A 14,500-nucleotide genomic window follows, 5' to 3' on the forward strand; every position below is an offset into this window, starting at 1 on the left:
GTCTCATGTCACAAAAGATACAAGTCTATCCAAAAGCCTCTAAAGACCCTCACGAGAAGAAGCAAGAACAACATCATCAACAAAGAGAAGGATGCAGATTAATACCTGGTGTAGATGATAGTCGTCACCCAGAGGCGAGGAATCACTAAGAAAGGCCTTGAACTCTACAATGTAGATCCCGAACAAGGTGGGCGAGAGAGGGCAGCCTTGCTTCACCATAATGGTGCTCTGGATAGGGTCGAAGAGGCCCTCGATGGTCTTGAGTCTACCAACCACTGTCTCATATAACCTCATGATAGCCATCAGTAAGATCTCAGAAATACCAATATCAAGTCTCTAAAAAAGGGTCGCTTTGGGGATGGAATCAAAAGCCTTACGAAAATGAACAAAACATCAGTAGACTTTCTTCGAGTGGTGACGGGCCTCCTTGATATTAGCTCGTAGTGTCAAGATATGATCCATGGTCTAGTAGTCTGCCCTGAAGCCTACTTGGCCCTTAGCCCTACAATTTCTCCTATCAGTCTCATTGGATAAAATAGTATTCAACGACGTGGCATAAAGTTTGGCAAATGTATGCCCAATCATGATGGTCCTACAATTTCTAACATTGGAAGCCAACCCAGGCTTATGGATTGGGTGAATAACATGTGTTAACCATGAGTCTAAAAAACCAAAACAAACCACTCTATTAAAGAGTGTAGATAGATAAGGGCTTAGTATCGTGGTACCGAGCTTGAAGAGCTCAGACTAAAAACCCTCCTCATCAACCGCCCTAATGCATCTCATAAGTTTGATGGCCTTGTAAATGCTGGAGGTGGAGAATTAGTGACAATGGGGGGTGGAATGGGAAGGGTAGCAAGCTCACCTAGGATGTCATACAACATGGAAACATGGGAGGTAGGAGGCGAAGGTCGAGGGTAGACAGGGGTTGGAGATGTCGGGGGAACATGATGCGCCAAAATGTCTTGGGACACTGAATAAGCGTGTCACGGAGGGATTTTCCATGCGAAGCAATAAATAACTGCTTCTTATGGCGAGGAAAGCATTTGTAAGAGTCGTATGTTCATGAAAGCGAGGAATGAGTCTTAGAGAGAGAGCCCGATTATTTCATTTCCTAGGTTGCCAAGTGCAACAACAGTATAAGGTATATATATTATAAAGATAAATAGTGAAAATAGATGTACAAAGCATTCAATTGTCATAATAGATATGAAAATCAATATTCACAAAGAAATTATCAATGTAGAATTTAAGTTTTTCTTATAGGTGTAAGTGCAGGTGAACCTTGTTGGCCATAGACAACAAGAGGAATAAAAAAAAAATTATTACCATGTCGTTCATGGAAAATTGTTGTCACAATCTTAAATCCCTCGCTCTTTGCATGGCCTTCATTTCATCAAAAGGGCAATGACCAAGGTAATTTATATAATGTGTATTTGTTGATAGGAATCAATGTGCATAATGTAAACTTTCCATTTAAAAATGAGTAAAAGCTAAATTGTATTTTTGGTTACAGGGATGAAATGAAGATGAAACTGATGGAATTAACATGGACTCTTAACACTTTTGATTATGGGGTCAACATGATTTGATTGCATCTATTAAAAAGAAAATTGAAAACAAAATCAATTTGGTATTTTGATTATGTTTTTGGTGATATTATTGAGATTGTTTATCAAAAAGGTCATGGAAGAAAGTACTACTCAAGTGGCATAGGTCATTACAATATGAGTGAGTATTAAATATTAAACGCATTTAAAAATCATATGAATATAAATTATTTGAGTAGGATATAGGGAGCATTGTTTGTGATAGCATGAACTAATTAGAAAATTTGGAAGTGTGGGACTTGTTCTTGTTTGCTCATTATCTCCACCACAAGACAAAATTCGTGGAAAATGCAGTCGTATTCTGGGAGGAGCCGACTTTATCTTCCCGTTCTGTTAGTTAAAAAAACGAGAAGGTATGGGGTACCTAAGTGCAAGCAGTGCTTGAGTGACAATAGGTGTAAAGTATTTAAGTGTGTCCATAAGGGAAACCAAGAATCAAGGCATCACAAATTATGTTGTAATTCACAGTCGCTTTCTGGAAAGAATCCAACACTAACACCATGCAACTAGTCTAATAACCATTTTATTCTCGAACCACTTTGTAAGGTACAACTTGAAAAATCTTGCTGAGCAGTGCATTTTGAGAGCTTGCTTGCAATATTTGGCAAATTTGAGTTTTCTAGTTAAATCACCCTACTATAGAAAGGCCATACATTTTTCAAGGTTATTGAGATTGAATCAAGTTTGATGCTTGCAATTAGTCAATTTTGTGTCTTCCATCTTGGGTGCCTCGTACTTCTGTCTGCTTATATGATTTCAAAGACTAGAAGGAAATTCATACGAATTGCCCTTGTTACCTATGCTTGAAGGTTACATGGGATCATAACTAAGCATTCTAATTTTTGTTTAGAATTTATACTAGATCTCTAATTCAAGTTTCATTATAATGTATGAATTTATCTTATGAACATATCGTGATCAGCAGTTCACCTTCAATGTTTTTATGTGAAATATCATGTCATTTGCTTGTTATTTTGTCATGAAAACAAACTAAAAGTAAGCATAAAAAAGCACTTAATTTGGAAAAGATTTTGCAACAAACACATTTTCCAAAAAATTATGCGGTGGTTATTGCATGCATCCTACTTGGTTTCTATGCTCCATGAGGTGACTGGAATAGTGCATTAAGCATGAAATAGAAATATTATATTTACAACTGAATAAATATGCAATAACAAATGAGAGAAAAACACAAGCACTTATATAGAAACCTAACATGTGAAGTAGAAAATTTGTTTCCTTATCCCTATTATGTTCTTGCAATTTTACAAACTTACTACCTTCTTATGGCCTTCAAGGATATCAACATTCTTCAACAGCATCCTAGCACATGCAAATGTTTTTGATCTGTGGAATTCAATTTGTCTTCTCAGAAAAATTGGTTATTATCATCCAATCTTGGTTGTGAATTCTTCAGTGTTCCTCAACACTTGGGAAGAATTGACTTGCAGCTTTTCCTTCTTGAGGCATTCAATTGTCTCCTTCAAGTTTTCAACCTTCTTGACAGTGTTGGCATACTTCAAATATGCTTAGACTCAAAAAAGAAGGAAAAATGTTTTGAATATGACAGCAATGCATGTTCTAGTGATTTTCTCTGGTATATTTTATCAAGATGAAAACAAAATTGGTTGATTGCACAGGTGATTAAAATAAAAGCACCTCTTTATGCATATGACAAAAAACACCACCCTTGTATGCAAAATTAAAACAAAACTCTTGTGACCTTTTCACACCATTTCCTCTTTGCAAATGTGGAGCCCCTCTTTTTGTGTGGCAGTCTAGTAGTTTGTTAGTATAATCTTAGTTTGGCTACAATTTTAAAATTACAAAGGTTGATAAGGTAGGAGGTCTGTGCAATGTAGAGGTGCTAAGTCAATTCTTGGTTTGTAAGTCACCATCTTTGAGTTCAACTGCCAAGCCATAATGCACACTGGATATTGAATATTGCTCATAGAAAAGGGAGCATCTGATTATGAAAATGCCAACAATTTGGATAACATACAAACATAACGGACATGTCTCAATCTCACGAAAGAATTAATGAAAATACTTTACCATTGACTCATTACTCTGAATAACAATGATAAACATCCAAAATGAATTTGTCAACTGAAGGTGTTTGTTTACAATTTAATATTAAACAGCAGAAGTAAATATGCTTGAGCATAAAGGTTCTCCTCCATTACTCACCATCATCCTCAGTTTGGTTCACTCTATCAGAACTGAAGTCATACTTGACCTCTGCAAGATAGAGACCATGAGCAGGTGCCATAGGTGGTGCCAACAATATTGAACGTGCTTTAAGGATTCTTTCAACTGCACATATAAAGAGGAATGTTTTTTAGAGTCAAATATGAACAGTACAAGGCTGCAAGTATCTCTCAAAATCAATCAAAAAAGCAACAAATAACTGGAAGAGAAAAAAATAGAATATACATCGTTTGAAAAGAATGTAATCATAATTACATTGCCACGTGCTTCCTCAAGGATATCATTTACAAGTAGAAAATTCCACTAAAATTATTAAAGAACTGATATATGCATTAACGATAAGAACACAAACCATCTTCAACCAACAATTTTCTAGCTCCAACACACTTCAAAGCACCAACAAGTAATCGTACCTGCAATCAAACAACAAATATATTCACATGTTTGGAAGAGTGAGCAAACTCCGGCAAAGTGTGGGTAAACATCCAAATTTAATAGGATTCAGCTATTTGACTATTATAATTTCTAAATGCCTCGCAATTTGCATGCGGAATCTACTTGGCCCAAAAGTATCTTCATTTGCCAAGGTTAATGTAATTTGCACCCTTGAAACTCTGTTATGCAATAAGGGAATAAATGGAGAATGAATTTGGGTTTAAAACATCTGGTAAGCTTGAACATTTCATAGAATTGTATATTTTTTGAATCATCATTTTAATATTTTTCCTTATTGTAAACATTATTTCCAAAACCATTGCATGATGGTTTGATTTTCTGTCATGAGCCATGGTTGACATATAATCACTTTTGTAACCAGATTTGTACCTAAATCCTTGACATGAATTAGTATAGTTTTTATTTAATAAATTACATAAATGAATAGGATTATATTACTATAATAATTGACAAATGATATATGTCATTAATACGTGATATATAATACCATACAAAAATGAATGAATATTACTATATAGTATTCAATCATAATAATTTAACAACATATAATTAATATTAATATTAGTAAAGGACTCATGACTCATGACCCATGACCCGTACTGTGCTACCCATGAACATATATAATAAAGGAGTATACAAAGTATAATGGAAATCACATGTGGAAACATAAGGGCCCATTTGGTTGCTGGAATACAACCGGAATAGGAATAGGAAATTAGAATATAATTTGTATTCTTTGTTTGGTGCGTGGAATAGGAATGAAGAATAGGATTTCGTATTCCTATTTTAGCCCCAAAATGAGCTTTTGTCCATTCCAAAAAATACTTGTAATTGGAATGGGCCATTTCCATTCCCAATTCGATTAATCCAAAATTTATAATCGGTCAGGTCCAGGCATTTGCAGCATCAGAGGACGCCGCCTGTTTGGGGCTAATGCAGGCCGATTCAATTTCAACCCATTTCCTTCAATAAATCCACTTGTTCCACTAATTTTCCAGTGATCACCACATCCAACTTTCCCTGAAAGATCGCTTCCCTGCAAAAAGCCATCACAATTTTGGTTCAAAGCAGTCAAAGTGGGGTCTTCGGGGAGAAGCCAACTGAAATTGGTCAACGGGCATTTTGTTAATGGGTGTTCCCAAACTCTCCTACAAATGCACAAAACTATTTCAAATTCTTTGTCTGGGAAAAAAAGTTTTTAATTTTCCATATGGAGAAGCAGAAGTCACTGGAGGAGACGCCAATGGCTGCAGGATTTTAGAACAGATCTCGACGCTCAAATTATGAGACGATTGTCTTCCGATAGAATTGGGAGAAGAACAAGTCGAAACTCCAACGGGAGACAATGAAACCCCTTCAAATGTTGCAGTTAATGCCATCTTCAATTTGTTGTAAGTTTTGCACATCTGGATAAACATAAAACACATTGAAATTCCCTAAAATAGTCAATAAAACAATCTCACAAGCCTGGCAAGATTCATTATTCGAAGCAAATGCCAAAGAGGGTTATTTAGAGCCTCTCAGATTTCCTCACACGAATATCTCGTTGTCCTCTTGCAAACGAATTCCAGGCATCTTGTTGAAACTCACCAGACTTTAAACTTGGCGTAAGAATGCTTCCCAAACAAAAACTTGGAAGCAAACTAGGTTAACCAAACAAGACTGGAATACATATTTTCCATTACCATTCCTCATTCCTATATCCATTCTCATTTTCAATTCTAATACTCAATTCCTATGCTTGCAACCAAACGGGCCCTAAGAGAATAAGAAACCACCAAGGTAAATCAGCATAAAGGGAAGCCGATAAAATCTAAGTCAAAATGCAATCCCTTAAAAGGATGCATATAGTGTAAGAAAGAGATCATACGAAGAGGAGGGATAGAATAATAGGAGCAAGTGTCAAAGGGAGGAATATTACAATGAGATTAGCACAAGCCGAAATTGTAGGGTGGTTGACATATGAGGAGGTATGTATATAAATGTAAAGTTTTAATATTAAATTTGATTAATATATATATATATATATATATATATATATATATATATATATATATATATATATATATATATATATATATATATATATATATATATATATGAGGATCTTTAAGAACTAATTTTTGAATAAGTAGATCTTTATATTTAGCAATGGAAAAGTAACAAAATTAGTATCATGTGTGTGTTTTAATATATATTAAAATGTAGACTATAAATGAATATTTAATAATAATCATAATTAAATTATACTTTGAAGCTTAAGTATAAATTATAAGTCGATTGGTGCTTCTATTTATGGCAATGTACGAAAGATTTGTGATTCTTAGTTTATAATAAATGTAATCCAAATATTAATTAAGAATTTTAAGGGAGAATCAAGTAAGACCCTATTAGGGGTCATTACAAGTGGTATCAGAGCATGTTCTTGCCAGCCTGAAGGGAATAGAAATTGAAAATGACCCGAGGACGCCTATAGAATCAAATGGATACACATTCAGCAATGTATGAGTACAAGACTGAGCGACAATCTTATATGAATTAATCTCAAACCATATAATCATTATGGCTGAGTGAGGGCAGTATAATAGAGAGTTAAGAAGAACAAAGAGAATATAGATGGGAAACATTACAAGAAGAGTCAACAGACAAAACATTGGATATGGCAGAATCCCTTACACAAGAATAAAATCACAATTTATACTTAATTAAACTAGAGCTATCAAATATGATAGACAAAGTTTCCTTGGCATAGGCGTGACCTCTACTTCTATTGTGTACATTGAAAATAGACGAACACAAAGTTATAGAGGAGAATTAAGGGAAAGATTGGAAAGGAGGGTTATAAGTTGTGACCTTGAGGAACAAACTCAAATTCAAATTTTGGAATTATAAAGACAGTTAATTAAAGTCTCAGAAGAGAATATTACTAAGAATTTCGTTGTGTTTAAGTCCATGATGGATAGGGATTGTGCACAAGGGGAAGAGTAATTCGATCATGTTGGGGCAAGAGAGTCCAAGTATGGATAAAAATCTAAAGGAGCCCCAAGTTGATCTTTTCCAAACTCGAGTAGTAGTAAATCTAACATCCACTACAAAATTAAAAACATATGGGGTGGGTAGGGAGTGTGCACAAGGGGGGGAGTCATTCAATCACATTAGGGCAAGAGACTCTCAATCTGGATGAAAAGTTGAGTAAGCCCCAAGTTGATCATTTCCAAACTCGAGCAGCAATAAATCTACCATCCACTACGCAATTAGGCACATGAGAGAGTCTACAATGAGGGGAGAACTGCTAGGACACTCTAATGTAGTAGTAGCTAAGGGAAAGTTTCTAAAAGACACATCTTCAAAAGCTTTTGATTTCCAGAAAGGGGAAAGGACCACGACATTTATAGTCAACGTTGGTAAAACATTTTCTTAACCTTTTATTACTTCAAATTTCAATTATAGAAAGAAATCTAACAGAGCTTTAACATTTGTAAGCTTTGTGTCTACTTTGTTCCCTTGTGCATTAATGTCTTTTCTTCCTATCTGCATCGTGTCTTCATGCATTAATTTGTATACTTTTTCTATGCGTCGTGTCTTCTTGCATCAATATGTTTACCTTTGTATACTTTTTGTTTTATCATGTCACATTCTCATTGTATATACTGATTCCACATAAAAGTGTTTGTATAAACTGTCATTACTTGAGGACAAGCGATTTCGAGGTGGTCGGATTGTCATAAGCCATGGTTGATATATGATCACTTTTGTAACTAAGTTTGTACTTAATCCTTGTCACGAATTAATAGAGTTGTTATTTAATAAATCATGTATTCAATTAATTATATATCATGTATTTAATAAATTACATTCATGAATACGATTATATTCCTATGATAATAGACAAATGGTATGTCATTGATACATGATATATAATACCATACACAAATGAATGAATATTACTATATAGTATTCGATCATTATAATTTAACAATATATAATTAATATTAATATTGATTTCTATATTGATGAATAACATCAATCAATATATAATTAACTAATCAATAAATATCTAATTAAATTAAAGAAATAATAATACTGATTAAACATATTACAAATGGGGAGCCCTCTCAACATAAGACATTAATATAATTAATTAATCCAATATGAGGTCGTGACCATGAACCATGACCCGTTCCATGTTACCCATGAATATATATAATAGAGTATACAAACCATAAAGGAAATCGTGCATGGAAACATAGAGAATAAGAAACCACCAAGGTATATCGGCATAAAGGGAAGCCAATAAAATCTAAGTCAAAATGCTATCCTTTAAAAGGACGCATGTAGAGTAAGAAAGAGATCATACGAAGAGGAGGGATAGACTAATAGGAGTAAATAAATGTCAAAAGGAGGAATATTACAATGAGGTTAGTAAAAGCCGAAATTATAGGGTGGTCAACATATGTAGGAGGTATGTACATAAATGTAAAGTTTTAATATTTAATTAAATAAATATAAGTTGTATATATATATATATACACAACATTTTGAAATTCTTTAATAACAAATTTTTGGATAAGTAGATCTTTATATATAGCAATTAAAAAGTAAAAAAAATTAGTATCATGTGTGTGTTAATATATATTAAAATATAGAGTATAAATAAATATTTAATAATAATCAAAATTAGATTATATTTCGAAGCTTAAGTATATATTATAAGTCAATTGGTGTTTCTAATTATGGTAATGTACGAGCGCTTCAAGATTCTCTTAGTTTGAAACAAATGTAATCCTAATATTAATTAAGAATTTGAGGGAAAATCAAGTAAGACCCTATTTAGGGTCATTACATTCTCCACTTAAAGCCATAAGAATGCAATATTTGATTTACTTGTCATGCAATCCATTGGAGTTGCAATATACAATCATTGGTCAAGATGTGATCCAAACCAAGATTTGTGGGATTTTGCTTCCTCCACACTTCTATTCTCTTTCACTGGTTTGAAAAACATATTTGGCAGCCTGTTTGTACAAAAGCTAACTTGCCGATTTTGTTTCTATATAAGGCTTGGGTTCAAAGTTCAAGTTTGCGGGTTCAATATTTAATTCAAAAATATTAAGTTCACAACACACCACTATGCTAATAGTGAAATAACATAGCAAAATACACCACCATATCTATTAATATTTTAATTCAAATGATGTACCAAAATGCCAATATACAACACCATATTAATGTTAGTTGTCAACAATCAGCCATCACTGATCAAAAATCATATCGGTCATAAAAAATATCATAACCTACATATGTAGTGGTAAATTCAAAGAAACAAAAATAGTGCCACTAGTAGTGGCACTGTCACGAGCACTAACACAAGCATTGACTGTAATACTACCATTCTTAGCAAAATGATCACTAGGTAGCTCATGGTCATTATCAACTCCAAGTGCAGCAAGCCGGGAAACTATATCATCCAACTCGGCAAGCTCTCAATCAATATCTCATTTCTTTGTCTCCCCTTGTTTGTACATGTTTTCTTTGTGTGTGATGAGCCCCAAGTTTGAATGCACAAAGACCAAGTCGTCCGCCTTTCTAGAGAGTAGTCTATGTTGATGTTTGGTAGCTTATGTAGGATAAACCTATATATAATTTTATATATATATATATAAGTTTATTATTATATGAGAGAAATATATAATTAGGATGCTCCTGCTCACCTTCTCCCCTCACGTCAGGAGTTGAATGAGCATGTCAGATAGGATATTTATAGACAATACATTACCACTACCTAGAGTAATCCCCGGGGAGTCTGTGACCTAGGATGGCCTTCTATGCTGAGCATTTTCTTGAGATTTAGGATGGTATTATTGTTCGTCTTGCTTATCTCTATCGGCGTTGGAATCATGCCTTACGGTTTTCCTTAGGCTCATTTAGAGTTGGTTCTCATCGCCTCAGAGCTCAGATTGATCACCATATGGATCAGACTGATCGGATTTGTCAGTTGTGTACTTTGGCGAAGGTTGAGATTGAGACACACTTCATATTTCGATGTCCTCTTTACTATGAGATCAGAGGGAGATTTTATTGCCTTTTTAGAGACTGTTCTTCTCTTTTGATGTTCTTCAGTTATATTGATCGGCGGTGTCCTGTACTTTATCTTCATGAAGCCACCCATCTTTAAGAGATTACCCTACAGTCTTTTATACCTCAAGGGCGTACCTCTAATCAACTCATTACCGCCTTTTTCTCTCCCTTGTCTCCTCCACAGGATTTGAAAAGGCCTTCCACTACTTCTCATTCCAGATCAGTCAGACACTGCACCAGTCTCTCCAGGCAACGACAGTCCTACAATGGTTCTTCATGGCATTCTAAGACTATGGATCGTTCATGGGTTTATCCCTCTATTACTGATTTCTTTGTGGCAAGGAAGGACTCTTTGTCTTTACCTTGTCTTCTTTCTTGTTTTGTCTCTTGCTTTTATTTCTTCTCAATCACCGTTTGGTGCTTCTACTTTGGCCAACTCTTCTGTTTGTATGTTCAGTCCCGTAAACTATTTTTGTTTTTCGTGGACATTAATAATATTATCTTATCTTTTATATATATATATATATATATAACAATGATTAAAATGTTTATTATATTAATTGTCAAATTAACGAATAGACATGTCCCATGATGGGTCACGTTTCTTCTTATCCTTTTCTCATTACAAACAAGGGGTTTCAGCCAATTGGAACACATACTGAAAATACGGCAATGCTGAGTACTTTTGCAGCAGATCCTCCGAAAATCAACATGGTATCAAAGCCACACTACAAATGAAGAAAAGATATTATAATCAGCAAACAATATCCAATGATAAAATGCAACTAAAACCTTGCATCAATCGAGGAAGTCATTAATATGTAATAGGTCACAAACAGTGGTTTTGATGGAAATCCTCGAATTGCTCCCAACCTAACTTCCATTGGAAATAATATTCTCATTCTGCAAGTCATGAATAGACTAGTCCTTAGTGATTAGATCCAATCTTAGGGACCCACAAGAAGAGACATTTTGTTTTCGACTGCGAGAAGTTCAATCCCTAATGCACTGATCTCAATGTTTGAGCAACTTGCAAACATTCATTCTCCATCATGATTCCAATATGAATATGAATGTTGCCTGAATTGTTTTACTAATTTTGAATCTTCGATCCCCTTGAGGATAAGGCTTAAATGTTTTCATGGTTCATACTATTAATGAGCATTGATGATGTTCGACAGGTAACTTTTCGTGATCCAAATTTTGCCATGAGATTTTGTGTAGATACTTCACCGATCATCAATGGGAGACGAGCTAACTGTAATCTTGCTTGGCGCCACTCAATCTCGACCCTCTATTCTCCAAAATCATATTCTTCTCCGTCAGATGTAGATGGGCTTGTTCAATTGCTTTATCATAGAGATTTTTGAACACTAATGTCTGGGACTCCACGCGGATGTTGGTGTAAATTAAAATGGTGCATAAGAATTGGCAAAGGAGACCAGAGTCATTCCTATCTTGGCACAAGCTAATCAGACGCATCGAACAAAGCAGAATCTTGAAATATTGATCGTACATGTTAGCGAGAAAGTTGCATGTCATTAAGGGATAAAAATCGCGAGAGACTATCAAAGGTCATTTCTACATGGAATAAGTTTTGTTGCACTGATTTTATAAGCCACAAGGAGAACCCAATATTTCAGACATTTGTTCATGGGCACAAGTTTTCACTGACAAACAGTGATTAAATGATATCAAATCGGTGCATATACTAATGTTGGATCATGTTCCATGCGAAAATAAAGGGACCCACCACCAACTTACATAATGAGATTGAAAGCAAAAACAACCTAAGAGACTTCAAGCCTTCATCAAACATGGGTCATGACATCACTAAAAAAAAATCCATCGTACTTAAGGGAGCATTGAGAAATTAAAAGAGGTAAGTAATGTGGACAAGCATTGACATCATCAGGGCATTAATACCATTCAAACACAATACAATGAAATCTATTAATGCGGGTCCCATTGGTACGTCGTGAAGAAGACATAAGCACCAATGAGTCAATGTAGTGAAGGATAAGCATGTTGAAATCAAATACTTAACTAAGGAAAGGTTCCAACTGAAAGTTATTATATGCAATAAAGATGGCAATGGGTTAGGTAGGGATGAAAAAATATTAATTTTTACTTTCACTTTATATAATTGCATATATACATTAAACCAAAAAGAGTGTTGTTTTAAACAGAAAATTATATTAATTCAAACAATGCTATTTAATAATTTGATATTATGAATCAAATGGTATAAATAGTAGAATGTGCTCTTTGTAACCTAGGATAACTTGCATGTCTATATAAGTATCAGACATTTTTTCTTGATTTGACACATATAGGGATAGTTTATGATTTGATGCATATAAGATAAGTATTTATTATTATTAAATATTTCATTTATTTACTCATTGTTGTCCCTCTCTTATTTATATTTTCAATATACTATAAGAGTTATGTGCCTTAATCTTTTACTCCAATAATGTTATTGCAAGAAAAATAGGGAGATTGAGATTCAGAGGGAGACTGACATTTCATTAGAGGCAACGTTGAAAGAGAGGGAGCAGATAGAGAACATGATTCAGTTAACCTTTGGTGATCATGATCATATTGATCTAGAGGGAGTAAAACATGTTGAGATGGATTCTCTAGTGATGAATAAATTGTAGCAATCAAGAGGATTATGATTCATGAATATATCTCGTGACTATCTGATTTTAATGGGCCTACCCCTTGTGTACATCATGAGGAAGCGACAACTTCCAAATGATGTTACTTGTACTTGCAGAAATTATTGAAAGGTGACAATCTTACAATAACTTCATTTTCTATTGTGACGGATATCTTACGATGTCTATGCAGATCATAATAGACTATACGTTGTATGGTGGATGTTTATATGGTAAGCATTATGAGAATGCGTGTGCACATACCTTATAAACATTTTTTGAGTACATAGTGGATGTTATGCATATTGATATTCTGGGAAGCCATTACATAGAGTACTTGGTGAATGTCACGCATCTTGATGTTTTGGAAGGCCATTACTCATAGAGTACTCGGTGAAAATCACGAGTTGATGTTCTGGAAGGCCATTAGCCACACTATTTGGTGAATATCTTGCATCTCAACATTCTAGAAGGCCATTACTCAAAGCATTTGTTGAATATCATTGATATTCTAGGAGGCCAATACTCATGATATCAAATGTGATATCAACCACTTTTGAGTAATTGGTGAATATCATGTATTCTGGGAGACCAATATTCATGAAATCAGATGTGATATCAAACCTTATTGAGTATTTGGTGAATATCATATATTGTTAATGGAGACCAATAGTCAAATGTGATATCAAATTGGTGAATATCAAGTGTTGATATTATGAAGACCATCAAGGCGAATATGTTGATATTCTAAGAGACCAATATGCTTGATATCAAAATTATGCATATCTTTTGATCAAAGATATCCTTCATCTTGCTAACGTGATATTACTTTGAGGTAACACGTGTGTTTGTCCTCCCTAGCTAAGAGGGAGTGTTGATGTTTGGTAACTTCTGTCAGATAAACCTATATATAATTATATATAAGATATTATATATATATAACAATGATTAAAATGTTTATTATATTAATTATTAAATTAACAAATAGACTGTCTCATTAAGGGACATCTCTTCTTATCCTTTTCTCATTATAAATAAGAGGTCGCTTCCATTTGGAACACACATACCAAAACTATGGCAGTGCTTAGTACATTTGCAGCGGATCCTTAGAAAATCAATAGTCGATTCCATTTCATTGAGTGGATAGAGTATGTGTTATAATTCCTCTTTGATGAAGATGAATCAGCAACATATCAGGATTTTCAATTTTGAAATTAGAGCCTACTATTTGAAAAAATTTAAATAAATTCATCAACGGAAATCTTAAGTGTTAAGAACTTGCGAAAAAAAATTGATGGAAAGACATAGCTTTTGGTATGATTCTTCAAGTACCACCACCACAATCATTTGTGCTTGTAAAAGCAATGAATTCAATGTTCACTGCAGATCATACGCCTTGGTGAAAGAGTTTGCAAAGGGTTGTGTTGTACCCTCGAGCAACTTTGGGATCTCTATATGGGGCAACTCTTGTGCCATTAAGGA

The 14,500-nt window shown here is 34.2% G+C and overlaps 1 protein-coding gene across 2 annotated transcripts in view; it reads right to left on the minus strand.

Moving 5' to 3' along the window:
- Positions 1-3,545: 3,545 nt before the first annotated feature.
- LOC149568571 (Pseudouridine synthase family protein) overlaps positions 3,546-14,500 on the minus strand; it is a 213,173-nt gene continuing 202,218 nt past the window's right edge. The window contains exons 9-10 of one of the 2 annotated variants that reach the window (XM_089821466.1): positions 4,174-4,234; positions 3,546-3,926 (exon numbers count right to left, since the gene is read on the minus strand). In XM_089821466.1, coding sequence (XP_089677592.1) covers positions 3,793-3,926; positions 4,174-4,234 — 195 coding nt within the window. In that variant the 3' untranslated portion in view covers positions 3,546-3,792. The remainder of the gene's footprint in view (positions 3,927-4,173; positions 4,235-14,500) is intronic. The other variant, XM_089821467.1, reaches the window with a different exon arrangement.

The sequence above is a fragment of the Cupressus sempervirens genome, chromosome 3 (assembly GCF_028749045.1).
Source record: "Cupressus sempervirens isolate cs-2001-9-10 chromosome 3, ASM2874904v1, whole genome shotgun sequence".
Taxonomy (NCBI): Eukaryota; Viridiplantae; Streptophyta; class Pinopsida; order Cupressales; family Cupressaceae; genus Cupressus; species Cupressus sempervirens.